This window comes from Hippocampus bargibanti, linkage group LG11, assembly GCF_051943395.1.
Source record: "Hippocampus bargibanti isolate YZ-2025 linkage group LG11, ASM5194339v1, whole genome shotgun sequence".
Taxonomy (NCBI): Eukaryota; Metazoa; Chordata; class Actinopteri; order Syngnathiformes; family Syngnathidae; genus Hippocampus; species Hippocampus bargibanti.
The window spans coordinates 14,459,632-14,473,591 of NC_142744.1; the positions used below are offsets into that span (position 1 = coordinate 14,459,632).

Sequence of the window (13,960 nt, forward strand, 5' to 3'; positions counted from 1 at the left end):
AGAGACGGGAGCCGCTGCGTGTTCACGCGCCGCCATCTTGGGGATTTTTTTTTTTTTTATAAATATGACAACACAAAGACACAGAGTCATTCATTCTTCAAGACTTGATGTACCCTCTTTGTGATGACATGAAGCAGTTCTAGTTGAAAGAGGAGAGGATCAAAGCATCCATGTCAGCAGTGGATCAGGGACGTCATGGTGGAATTTGTACGTCTACTACAAGCTAAATGTTGAAAGCAAACACGAAGCTGTAGCATCCATTGACGAAAAGACATTGTCTCACATCTCCTGTCCCACATAAATCCGCTTCAATTCCAAGCCGGGACAGTTCCACATACGCATTGGCGCTCTGCGCTGACGCTGCTTTCTTCTTATCGCGGGCTCCTCAAGCCATGCATCCATCCAACCGCAGACTGTCCAACAGCACTGACCTTTCCACTGAACAAAGCTAAAATGCTTGATCGAAATGTGAAGCAAAGTAGCAGTCCTACTTGGCTCTGAACTAAGTCTAAATCTAATAGTTCAAAGATAACTAAACATTCAATTCATTACCGTTCACTTAACTTGAATTTCAGTATGAGATGCATAATTCTCCGTCAACTGATAATTCACTATAATGCTAATTTTAAATCGGATTATTTCGGATGAAAATATTCAACCAATTCTCATGTTTCCTGCACTGGTCAATCTTCCTCAGCCTGTGATTTCATGCAGTCAGAATCTGCATGAAATGGCAGGCTGAATCTTTGCTCAAATCTGTGCATTTGAAGTTCCATTAATCTTTTGTCCTTGTGTGTAATAGGCAAGGTTCACACACATACACGAGCACACACTCCGTGGTGAAATTGAGCAAACATGATTCATCTGCCCTCCTCTCCCCCTCCATGCTTAGAATGTGGCTATAAAAGGAGGTTCTGACAACAGCTCACTCGGTAGACCTGGAGACTGTCCACCATGAAGCATCTCGTCTCTTCACTTCTTCGCCCTGCATTGCTGCTCAGCTACTTGGGTAAATATTTTAAATATTATATTTTCAACAATATTTAAAAAATCATTTATACAAATCAATATTTTATAAGTGCAAATATGTAATGTGAAGGAAGATAGATTGATGTTCAAATGGCCCTCAAAAACTTTCACTGGTAATGGGTTTTCACTATTAGTCACTTCTTCGCCCTGCACTGCAGCTCAGCCACTTGGGTTAATATTTTAAATTTAATATTTTAAACTACATTTATCTTCTTCTTTTCCTTTCGGCTTTTCCCCTCAGGAGTCGCCACAGCGAATCAATGTCGTCCATCTAACCCGGTTTTGTGCATCCTCTTCTCTCACGCCATAAACTTCCTCTTCGGTCTTCCTCTCGGTCTCCTGCCTGGCAGTTCAAGGCTCAGCATCCTTCTCCCGATACCATTTTAAACTATATTTATAATATAATATTTATGTAAAGCAATATTTTCAAAGTGAAAATATTTACTCTGCAGTATTTCTCAGCATTCTAATATGCTGTCTGATTAAATGGCGTGCTACTTCATCTTGATGTTAAGGAAGATAGATTGCTGTGAAAATGGCCTTTAAAGACTTTCACCAGTAATAGGTTTTCGCGATGAGTGGACATTTTAACTTTAGTAGTACTGGGCTGTATTAGTCACACGATGAGCCCCTTCTAGTGGATGAAATGTTTGAGCATTTTATCCTTCATCCAGCTCAAGGTTCATATTGCTAAACCGGTCGTCACTTGTATGCTTGCACTGCCACAGTATACGACGACATACTATGCACGACGCTGCTTTGTTGTACCGTACAATATACGCTCAACTGTTAATTTTTGCAGTAGCTGTTGTGCTGTCAGCCCCTTCTCGCTATGTGAGGTGGTGTGTCAAGTCGGACACGGAGTACTGGGATTGCCTGAATATGTGGCTCTTTTCTTGCATCAGGAGGCCGGACTCTCTGGGATGCATCACTGCCGTTCACGTGAGTATTACTTTTCCCAAATGGATCAGAAGAATCAGAATCATCTTTGTTGGCCAAGTATGTAGAACACACAATGAATTTGTCTCTGGTAGTATGCACCAGTATCATCACAAAAAAAGACGTGACAAATAAGTATGGAGGACACTAATAAAAGCTAAATTAATCTAATCAAATTCCTTAATTTAAGTGCTACCTCTCAGGAACAACTGTGAGACAATTTGCAAAGCATCAAGCAGACAGTGGTTCATGTGAGTCGAGATCTAGAGCGACAGTGATTATCATGGGATGCTCTTCCGCAGGGTTGTGCAAAATTGCAATACGGTATATACGGTTATTTTTGGGTGACTGTTTTGAGTCAATGGCTCGGCGAAAGAAGCTGTTTAAATGTCTGCTGGACTTGGTGCACATGGATTGGTCGTGCCTGTCTGAGTGGAGTAGCGCTCAAAGGTGGTGGGCAGGGTGGGGAGGGTCCAGTAGGATTTTCCGCACTCTCGTCTTGATTCTTGCAGTGTGCAAGTCCTCGAGAGTGGATAAGGCGGTGCCAATTATTTTTTTCCCGGCGTCCTAACTATCCGTTGAAGGCGGATTTTCTCCATTTTTGTGGCAGCCCGGAACCAAACCGTGATTGGGGGAAGAAAACAGGATTGATTCGATGACTGCCATGGATCCGGAAGTTGTTAAGTGGCCAATGGGTCTTTTTAATTTCCTTTTTTTTTTAACTGGGACAGGAGGGTTTCGCAGATGCAACCACATTGGATGCAGGAGAAATCTACACAGCAGGGCTGGAGAAGTATAACCTCTATCCCATAATTGCTGAGGAATATAATTGCAGTAAGTCAGCACTAAGATTTCAAGACATTGTGAAGAGTTGATCAGTGGTGGCTTGACGGAATTGAGTTAGTGACAGAACACCTTTGTTTTTCAAATGACGTGAAATAATAGTTGTTCAATCTGTTCAGAATCCGATAGCTGCTACTATGCCGTCGCTGTGGTTAAGAAGGGTGGAACGTTTGGCTTCAGAGACCTGAAAGGAAAGAAGTCCTGTCACACTGGCTTGGGAAACCCTGCTGGCTGGAACATTCCAATCGGAACTCTCATTAAGTCAGGTGTGCTGAATTGGGGAGGTATTGAGGATGAAAGTCTTGAGTCTGGTGAGTGACATCAATTGCTTGTGATATAGATATTTTTTACATTTGAATTCATTCATTTATTGATTTTTTTTTTTACAGCGGTGGGTAACTTTTTCTCAAAGAGCTGCGCCCCTGGAGCAGCACAGGGTTCATCACTGTGTAGTGCTTGCAAGGGAGACTGCTCACGGTCTCACAACGAACCTTACTATGGCTATGACGGTGCATTCCAGTAAGTATTCTTCTCCCACTTGTCAAATTGAAGTGGTAGGTTCAGTGGATTTTTACATTAGGCCCAATTATTAGTGGGAGGACATGTACAGAGACAAAAAGGCTCCCTGGAGTGACATGGGAATTCCCACTTCATAGTCACACGGTCTATGTTATAGATTTCAAACTATATTCACTCAATCTGCCTTTCATCAGATCAAACTGATTCACTTTTTAATCTGTTATTAGGTGTTTGGTGGAAAATGCTGGTGATGTAGCATTTATGAAGCCTCTTCTTCTACCAAGTCAGTTCCTTCAATGTTCTCTGCCTTGTATTCTATCCTGACTTGAGACATGAGCAATAAATGGATGGATGGATAGATGGATGAATGGATGATGGATTGATGGATGGATGAAAAAAATGTGGGTGTCTTTTGGGATGCAAGGGGAAGAGTGAACATTTGGGAACATTTTGAACAACGCATGAACAGTACTCTATGGTTGTATGTTAGCATTTTTGATCAGTACCAGAAATGAAGCCCAAAGGATATGTGTTTACTTTGAATGACTATTACCCCATCCCTACTACACTCCCTTTACAGGCAGCGTAAAAGATGACTATGAGCTGTTGTGCTTGAACAACACCAGAGCACCAATTGACAACTTCCAGGAGTGCCACCTGGGCAAGCTACCCGCTCACGCTGTGGTCACACGCAATGACCCATGGATGGCAGAATTGATCTGGAATAGCCTCAATTCAGTACAGGTAAGAAGGAAAAATGCTTTTGTGTGGCTTTAATTGGTCAGAAGGCCCGTGCAGGGTCAGCCCTCGAGCTCTGGAAGTGTAAGCAAATCGTGGGCCTGATTTGCATTTCTCATCTTGTTTTATTTTTAAACAGGGTTTATACCACCTGTTCGCTCCGGAAGCATTTATACCCTTCGGGAATATGATATTCGGAGACTACACTGAAAAGCTCTATAAATTGCACCGCGACTTCCCTCCCATCCTGTATCTGGGTGCCAGCTACTTGGGCATTATGCAGTCCCTCAACAAAGGTAACGACAAATGTCGTAAACAAACTCGGATGAACACTTAGACAGTTTTGCATAATTTCATTTCAGAGGTCACGGCAGCTGGATCAAACACCATCACGTGGTGTTCCGTGAGCCTGAGAGAGACTCATAAATGTGACGAATGGAATATCAACAGCATGGTGGATGACAAAGCCAAATTATTGTGCAAGACTGCACCTACTGTGGAAGAATGCTTCAAGATGATCATGGTGAGCATGTATACATTTTAAGGTGTGTTTCCCTTGTGAAATTAAAAAGACGTTTACCCATGTTTACAATGGACACACAATTGGATGGGCATGTCAAATGATGGGCGGTCCAGTGATTTAGCGGGACCTCCCATAGAAATAGATAGGTTTAGAAGTGCCCAAAGGAGGCAATAGCATTGCGCCCCGCGGTCACCAGGTCGTGACTTCGCCGATGACGTCACGAGTTGTAGCCTCTGACACAGTTCCGTACCATATAAATAATTTTTGCTCGTTTTTCGTCGATTTTCTTCCGGTATTCGACGAAATTCTAATACTTTGTGGCTAAATATGTATCTTCAAACGTGAAAAAAATAACATTCATAAAGAATGATCATACTTAATTGGTGATCGGAATTGGACTACATCAGAAATTGTAGAGGATTAGGTAACACTGTGTATATATGTGTGAAATCTACAACGGATCAAAAAGATCAAGAAGTAATTATTAGTATGTTGTATGAGCAGAGTCGGCTAACCTGGGGCGCGTTTCACTAAACTTTGCTATTTAGCAATATTGCTAAGCGTTAACAATATTGCTAAATGATGTTTAGTGAGACACGTTTTTAGCGTTAATAATGAACTTAGCAATATATTAGCAATATTGCTAAGTTAGCAATGTTTAGTGAAACGCACACCCCTGCAGTTCAAATTTAGTGTCGAATTAGTTACATGCTTGAGGAGGCAGAGCCAATTCAATTTCATACTAATGAAGAACAGCTAGAACGTACTTATACATGGTCGAAGATCGAAAACAGGACGAAAATTAGTCGCTAAAACATCGCAAAACGATTTTTTTTTATAGAAATTTTATTTTCACTCACTTGAAGAACGAAAATCCTTTGTTTTTCAGCTTGTAGTTGAAGCATTCGTAAGCGAAACATTGCGGGCCCCAACTGTTGTTCCTTTTTACAGCATCCATACGTTAAATAGACCTAAATACGCTCAAAACTACAGTAAAGTCTCGTTATATCGATATTCAAGGGAGTCCGAAAAAATATCGATATAACCGGGACTATCGATATATCCGACCCTGTTTGCATGTAATTTTCTCCGTGCGTGCATAGAAATAGTATCGATATAACCGGGACTATCGATATATCCGATATCGATATAACGAGACTTTACTGTATCTTATTTCTATGCCAAACCAAGCCACGTTACTATGGATGCTACAACTCGTGCCGTCACTTCCGGGTTTGCCATCAACCTCGTCTCTACGCCACTTCTAAACCTATCTATTTCTATGGGACCTCCGCACCTCACAGTGCGGAGGACGTGGTTCGATTCCGTCTGCATCCTTCTTGTGTGGAGTTTGCATGTTCTCCTTCTTGTGTGGAGTTCTCCCAGGTCTGTGTGAGTTTTCTCCGGGTACTTCCTCCCACATGCCAAAATCTTGCATGGCAGGCCAATTGAAGTCTCTAAAATTGTCCCTAGGTGTGAGTGTGAGCGTGGATGGTTACTCGTCTCTGTGTGCCCTGAGATTGGCTGGCAGGCAACCAGTTGAGGGTGTCCCCTGTCTACTCCCCGAAAACAGCCGGGATAACCCAATAACCTTTGTGAGAATAAAAGCAATTAGTAAAATAGATGGATGGATGTCAAATGATGCAACACATGGGGGAAAAATATATCAGACCTGTCAACATTTTGGTTTTATTCAATTACACAAACTTGGACAACCATGAAATTGGGAATACTTGTCTATTGTAGCAAGGTGTGAAATTCTAATCACCACGTCTGAAATGAAGAAAATGGGCTATATTGGTTTGAAGCCACTACTGTATTTTATTGTCATTCTCGGGCTCTTATATGGGGATTTTGATCAAATGAGCTTTAATCAGAAGCATGGATAAAAGTCAAATGGAAAAGTATCCCTTCATCAAATCTACTGTTAGCAGAGCACGGAGTCACTTTGATCAGTTTAGATATTCTCAGGGAAAAACTTGATGGCATGTCCATCATAAAGAGCCAGGTGAAATTTTGACACACAGCTCAAATTCTTCTCAACCATTTTACATTTTTCACTGTAGAGCAAACATGCAGATGTAATGGCGGTGGATGGAGGAGAGGTGTACACTGCCGGACAGTACGGTCTGGTTCCAGCCATGGTGGAGCAGTACGATGAAGGTAGGTGTGTGTTTGTACGGCTATACTTGTGAGGTCCACAATGATTTTATACCATACGTAGTGAGGACATTTTTGACTTGTGAGGACCGTTAGTTCGGTCCTCACAAGTTTTTCATTGAAAAGGCTTCTAGAAGGTCTAATATGCATCTCTCAAAGCTGCTCACCGTCAGCAAAACTTAGCCTGTGACTATAAAGTGTCCTTGAGAGTTTTGAAAGGTGCTCATAACTTAAATATATTTTTATGATTTGTGTGTGTGTGTGTGTGTGTGTGTGTGTGTGTGTGTGTGTGTGTGTGTGTGTGTGCATATATAAATACATCTATAAATATATAAGTAGATGAATGAATACATGAATGAATACTGCATATATATATATATATATATATATATATATATATATATATATATATATATATATATATATGGGAAAATCTATGTGTGTGTATTAATTTTATTATTTTAATAATTATACATTTTGTAATTAATATTCTTGGGAAATATTCTTGGGAAATATTTTTGAATCTATTTTTTCTTGCCAATTTTTTCCAAAGTAACATTTTGCGCTTTGTGTTCTCTTCACAGCTTTGTGCAGCCAACCTGTGGGTAAATAACATTACATTATCTAATTTGCTTGTACTTGGTGAAATCTCAATTGGGCTCTTGACTTTGGATAAGTGGGTGCAGCTGAGGCCAGTTGTCAGCCATTGAGAGGTCACTTGGACAAACATTTGTACTTCAGGACAATTCAATTAAAAAAAACAAACTGGTATATATTTTTTGAATGTTTCAAACAACAAAAAATCTGACTGACAATTTGTGCCCGTGTCTAGCTTCAGCTTCCTCTTATTATGCTGTTGCTGTGGTGCGGAGAGGTTCTGGGGTGACCTGGGACAACCTGAAGGGGAAGAGGTCCTGCCACACAGGCTTTGGCAAAACTGCCGACTGGAAGATTCCCAAGAGGAAAATCCACAAACAGACTGACAAGTGTGACTTCAGTAAGCATCAATTCTAATTCAAATTTGTTGTAGACTCAGACAACCGTGTACAGTAAGTACACAGGTAACTCAAATAGTAACTTTGAATTATGTCACTTTTTTTTCAACACTGTTTGAGTCACACGCCAAGGTACCCAAGGCTTGATTTCAACAAATGTAAAATGAGACTGCACACAATTTGGAAGTTGCACTAACAGGTTTTGACGGCTTTGTGACACACAGCACCCCATACATTAAGATGACTGCGAACGCAATTGAGTTGGAAGTGACTGCAGTTAATATCGGAATGCAAAACTCCTCTGTTTTTCTCATGTCCGTTTTTGAAATACAGGATCCTCAGAATACTGCTTAATATTTCGATTCCTGTGATGCTAGCATTGTTTGCAGAGATTTATAGTACGAAACCTATTGGGAGTTGCATACACTGCACAAAACGGGTTGCCCCATATGCATCTCGTCATAATTAGCCACATTTTGCTGCTTCCTCAAAGTAATCACAATGCATTGTCTTATTTCCTCAGTCAAATTCTTCAGTAGCGGCTGTGCTCCCGGATCTCCGCGCAACTCGCCATTCTGCTCTGAGTGCGGAGGCAGTGGCAAAACTGTGGATGACAAATCAAAATGCCAAGCCAGCGCAGATGAGAAGTATTACGGCTATGCTGGGGCCTTTAGGTAAATTCTTAACAGTGCAGCCATGAATATTTGGGCAAATCATCAGACTTTCGACTTTCTATCACTATTGTCCTCTACAATAGTGTAGTGTAGTCCTCTCAACTGAGAGAGGAGTCTAAACACTATTACACGGCGCTGCTTTGGAAAATGTGGATACATATTAAAACCAGGAAAGTGATGGGGGCCAGATCTGGCCCGCCACATTATTTTATTCGGCCCCGGAAATCAAATCAAGCATGTCAAGTTCCATGATACTCGCTAAAGTCGGAACCCAAATTTCAAATTGTTTCATGTGAACAACAATAACATTGATTATTCTTGACTTGAGATTTGAAAACAAGCCATTCATCAATTTGTTGTGCACTCTATATGTAATATGTGGAGGGGATGAAACATCTAATGGCTTTCCCAAATTCATAATGGCCCTCAAGAGGAAATCATCAGTACATGTGGCCTGCAGTAAAAAAAATTGCTTGACACTGATCAGACATGTTCGCTCAGACATTTTGAACAGAGGCTCGAACACGGGAAGATTGTCTTTTACTGCCGGCAGGGGGCGTAGTTTCCATAAAGCCACTTTGTGTGCGCTTCTTTGACTGACGCCCGACCTCTGCAACCCTCTGCCATTTATTGAGAGTACATGCAAATTGAAGTACATTACATACATTCGTAAAATATATCCTTCTTTATTTGAATATCACGCCCCTAGACGTCCCATGGACATTCCTCCAAGTCGTTCCTTAGTACATGCACAAACATCCATAAACCAACAGAATGTAGACATTTTATTGAGTGACTTTTCCATGAACTGATAGATTTGTAACCTGGCGAATGATATCTTTTCATGCAGGAGAGTACCAAATTCTCCCTTCCGCCCCGGGTTGGGTAGATCTCAGACTCAAGGTTGACGGTTTAACAGGCTGTGTCTGTTTGCCTCGCATTGACCCCAGATTCTCTGTGTTTCATTGTTTTCATTGTGTTGCCTTGTAGTCACACGGATCGGCCAACTAAGCATACAAGAGGTTGAAACTTTTAAACATGATAACTTCTATTCTGTCTATTCTCTATCAACACCCTTGCATGAGATGATAAAAAAATATATCTTACTAAATTTTCCGCTTTTCAGATGTCTTGTTGAGGGTGCTGGTGATGTGGCCTTCATTAAACACACAATTGTTGCAGAAAACAGCGATGGTAACGTGACGCTCAACACTCGCCAACAATCAACAGGACCACACAATAACATATTTTTGCTCCATTACAGGAAAGGGTGCAGCATGGGCCACTAATGTCTTGAGCAGCGAGTTCGAGCTGATTTGCCCCAACAGTGGTCCACTGCCAATCTCAGAGTATAAATCTTGCCACCTGGCAGTCACCCCGGGCCAGGCTGTGGTGACACGCCCCGAGGCTCGCAATGACGTTGTCGCCTTTCTTCAGGAACAGCAGGTATGAAGTGCCGATTGACTTGTAATTGTTCTTGTAAGTCTTATGGAAGGTGAGAAAAATTTGACAGCAGAGCTAATTTTTTTTTCCTTTCACCTGTAGACTCGGTTCGGCAAAGATGCCGTCATGTTTGATTTCAAGATGTTTGAGTCCGCACCTGAGAAGAACTTAATTTTCAAAGATGCCACTGAGTGTCTCCAGGAGGTCCCAAGTACATCTGATTATATGGAGGCTATGACCTCACTGAGGCAATGCAGACTCAACTCCAGGTTTGTGTTTTTGTTCTTGACCATTTAAAATATGTATCAAATCTAATCTTATGTTTGTTTTTACTTTTTTTTCTTCCACAGTAAGAAACTGTGAACTTCCCACACTTGTCAGAAGACAAACTAGATGAGCAAATTGATGCCACGTTTCTCATCTCAATAACCACTTGGAAATAACACATTCTTGTGCAAATCATTATATATTTCGAAACATGTTTCAGTAACTCAGATGTTTTCTCACATGTACCTTACTTTTCAAAATAAAAGCTTTTCCAATCACCCTAAGACTCTGAAGCATTACTAGAAAGTATTTTGGTGTTAATTTACTGGTTATTCATTCATTCATCTTCTGGACTGCTTGTCTTGGAGCCTACCTCCAGCTGTCTTCGGGCACTCGGCGGGGGACACCCTGAATTGGTAGCCAGCCAATCGCAGGGCACACAGAGACAAACAACCATTTGCTCTCACACTCACATCTCGGGATAATTTAGACTTTATTTTAGGGTGTTCAATCAGCCTGTTTGCATGTTTTCGGAATGTGGGAGGAAATTTAAACTTAACCTTTAATTTAGTTTGTTTTTTTCATTCATTATATATGCAAATAGACTGTAGAGCAGTGGTCCCCGAACGCTTTTTGTGTCACGGACCAGTTGAGACACGTAATTTTAAAGCAGCTGTGTTTCGAAGAAAAAAAATATCGAGTAAATGAACATTTTACTTTATTTTTATGAACTTTTTGTCACGATTTGCAAGGTGGTGATGGTAGTTGTGGATCCCAAAAAGCAGGCAGGAGGGAGCAGCAGGTTGTATTACAATAATGTCAGCAGGAACCAAATCTAAAACGTTAAAAACATTTGAACAGAAAAATACAAAGTATCAAAAGAAAACCAAGAGTAAAAGTCAGTCAATTAAACAAACATATGCACAGCATACAATGGATACAATAGCATACAACAGCATATAACAATGACCCGACCGCGAATGGTCGTGCCGGGAGTCCTTTTGAGTGTCACTGATTGGGAACGACCAGCACCTGCGAGGCAGCAGTAGGGCTGACAGCGCTACCCGTTGGCCGCCAATCCGAACGTGGCAGTCTGCCACTGATCGGCACGACCAGCACCTGTGCAGCTGCAGGCGGGGCTGACAGCGCCACCCGTTGGTCGCCAACCAGATCATGACAGTACCCCACCCCTTCAAGGGACTGCTTCCAGAAGTCCCAACAGTCTCCCAAAAAGGTTTCTTCAGCCATCATCTGTACAAAAGTGAAGGTTTCGGACGTTTCGCCTCCTATCCAAGAGGCTTCGTCAGCGAACTAAAGTCTGACTGGTCGTATCGGCCCCATTTATATATCCCTATAGGGATATATAAATGGACGTTACGGCTCGTCGAGTGACTCAATTCAAACTCGACGCGGCGTGAGCTAACGTGGACGCGAACTGCCCGGCACCGGGGAAACAAGACCAGTCCATAGCAGCTCCGGGATGCAATGGTTGGTCGGGTCATTCTGTCACGGTTTGCAAGGTCGTGATGGTGGTTGTGGCTCCCTCCTGCCTGCTTTTTGGGATCCACAACCGCCATCACCACCTTGAAAACCGTGACACTTTTTATATTCCTTTACGACAGTTGTATTGAGTAGTACAAATAACAAAAACTCTGATCCTCTCCTCTTTCATATATAACTGCTTCATACAACAAAGAGGTTGCAGAAAAGTGCTTAAGATTGAGTAACGGTCTGTGTTTTTTGTGTTGTGTAATATTTATTTTGACTTCAAGATGGTGCCGCGAAAGTGGCTGCCTTTCCAGCATCTCCTATATTTTAATCGATGAAAAGCTTTCTTCAGCCGTCATCTGTACTACTTTGAAGGTGTCGGACGTTTCGCTTCTTATCCAAGAAACTTCGTCAGCAAAATAAATTCTTACTGGTAGTTTAGGCCCTATTTATATATCCCTACTGTCAAGACATGGCGGTGCCGGACTCTGCTATGATAGGCCACTGCTCTCAGGTTGGGGGGAGCAGATGACTACTCCCTGCGGCTCCACTGATTGTTCCTATTGTTCTGACTAACGACTGGCCTGATTGCCCCACTTCCTCCGGTATCACCTCAGCAGTATTACTCATCCTATGTTGCCTAAGTAGGCTGTTGTACGAACGATCCAAATTGAACCTCACCCCTCCATATCGGTTTAGTGAAGGATTTAGCTGTTTTAGGAACATCACTTCTTTTACTCCCCTTTCAAACAATCTATGTTCTTTCGCTAATGTTTTAACCTCATTGTCGTCAAATAAGTGGTTGCTAGCTTTTAGGTGCATATGTACTGCCGATTGAGGCCCACTAGAATTATCCCTGCAATGTTGATAAAGTATTTTTTTTAATTTGTTTAGTCTCCCCAATGTACTGCTCTATACAATTTTCATTCTTACAATGTATTTAATAAACTACATTACTTTGTTTTTCATTTGGCAGCCTATCTTTTGGATGCACTAATTTTTGCCTTAAAGTGTTTATCGGTTTGAAATAAGTGGGAATTTTGTGTTGCCAAAGGACTATGTAGTTTTTCAGAAACTCCTGCAATGTAAGGTACTGCTACGCCTCTCTTTTTTGCATCTTCAGAATTTTTGGTTTTATTCCCTATTCTTTCTTTCTGACATTTGTTAAATGACCACTGAGGGTACCCACAGTTTGTGAGTGCTCTCCTGATATGTTTTGACTCCTTTTCTCTACCTTTGACGCTTGTTGGTACAATGAGACCTCAACTTACAAACACCTTATCTTGCAAACTTTTCGTCTTAAGAACCTCTAATTTATGAAAATTAAACCTTATAATAAGCACTATTTTCATAATACACACCCACCACGGCTGGCAGTGTGATCTTCGGCGGAACCACACAACCGAACAGCGCTCCAGCCGGCGCTACTTTGCACACCCCCTCTCATTGAATGCACACGTCGATCGCCTACTTGGAGCTTTTTACTGCTAATTTTACTATGATGGGACCGAAAAAAAAAAACACCACAGGCCCCGGGAAGGATGTGAGGGTCTGTTTCTCCATCTCTTCCATGTACAGATTAGCCACTACGGGTGAAACTGGTGAGACCATAGCACAACCATGAATTTGTTTGTAAAGTCATCTTCCCCCCAACCTGAGAGCAGGGACCTATCATAGCAGAGTCCGACATGTCTGGACAGTAGGGATATATATGTAGGGCCTAAACTACCAGTAAGAATTTAGTTTGCTGATCAAATTTTTTGAATAAGAAGCGAAACGTCCGACACCTTCAAAGAAGTACAGATGACGGCTGACGAAACCTTTTCATCGATGGACCACTCCTGTACGACTGAGAGCTTACACAGACGTCTCCTATATTTTGTTCTCCTACTGCTTCTTTTTCCATTTCTCTTCCTATCATAACCTTACTGTTGTGATTGGGAATTTATCCACTGTGAGACGAGTAAAGGTTAATCTAATCGAACTACTGTAAAATAATAGACAACAAAACACCATAGATTACTCAAAAATGGACGAATTAGGAATGATAAAAACACCTCATAATGTAAATGTAATAATATTGAAGTTCCATCAAACATCCGGCGTTAGCATCATTGAAGCTTGCAAATATGATTGATCAAGAGACGACAAAATTGATTGTTGTCATTCGGTGGCTGCCAGCTCGCTGTGTTAGCTAGTAATGTTGACGTGGGTCGGATGTGCAAACTCGCATTTTCATGCTTACCATTTGTTGAGATCTTCAGCGCTTTCGCGAGGCATTTGGGAGAATAAAGAGTCGAGATGGTCCTCTTGTTTAGATCATACAAGTAGGATATTTATTT

At 41.6% G+C, this 13,960-nt stretch overlaps 1 protein-coding gene across 2 annotated transcripts; it reads left to right on the forward strand.

The window, feature by feature from the left end:
• The first annotated feature begins 881 nt into the window (after window positions 1-881).
• Window positions 882-10,409, forward strand: LOC148891718 (serotransferrin-like). 2 transcript variants are annotated; one of them, XM_089008614.1, is made up of 17 exons: window positions 882-1,009; window positions 1,832-1,971; window positions 2,700-2,802; window positions 2,931-3,122; window positions 3,201-3,330; window positions 3,558-3,613; window positions 3,911-4,074; window positions 4,208-4,364; window positions 4,431-4,591; window positions 6,658-6,754; window positions 7,336-7,356; window positions 7,584-7,748; window positions 8,270-8,420; window positions 9,547-9,614; window positions 9,685-9,866; window positions 9,966-10,132; window positions 10,214-10,409. In XM_089008614.1, the coding sequence occupies exons 1-17, from the start codon at window positions 955-957 to the stop codon at window positions 10,224-10,226; spliced, it is 2,022 nt and encodes a 673-aa protein (XP_088864740.1). In that variant the 5' UTR covers window positions 882-954; the 3' UTR covers window positions 10,227-10,409. The 2 variants fall into 2 exon arrangements, with proteins under 2 accessions (XP_088864740.1, XP_088864741.1); XM_089008615.1 differs by having other exon boundaries at window positions 910-1,009; window positions 1,835-1,971.
• Window positions 10,410-13,960: the final 3,551 nt, after the last annotated feature.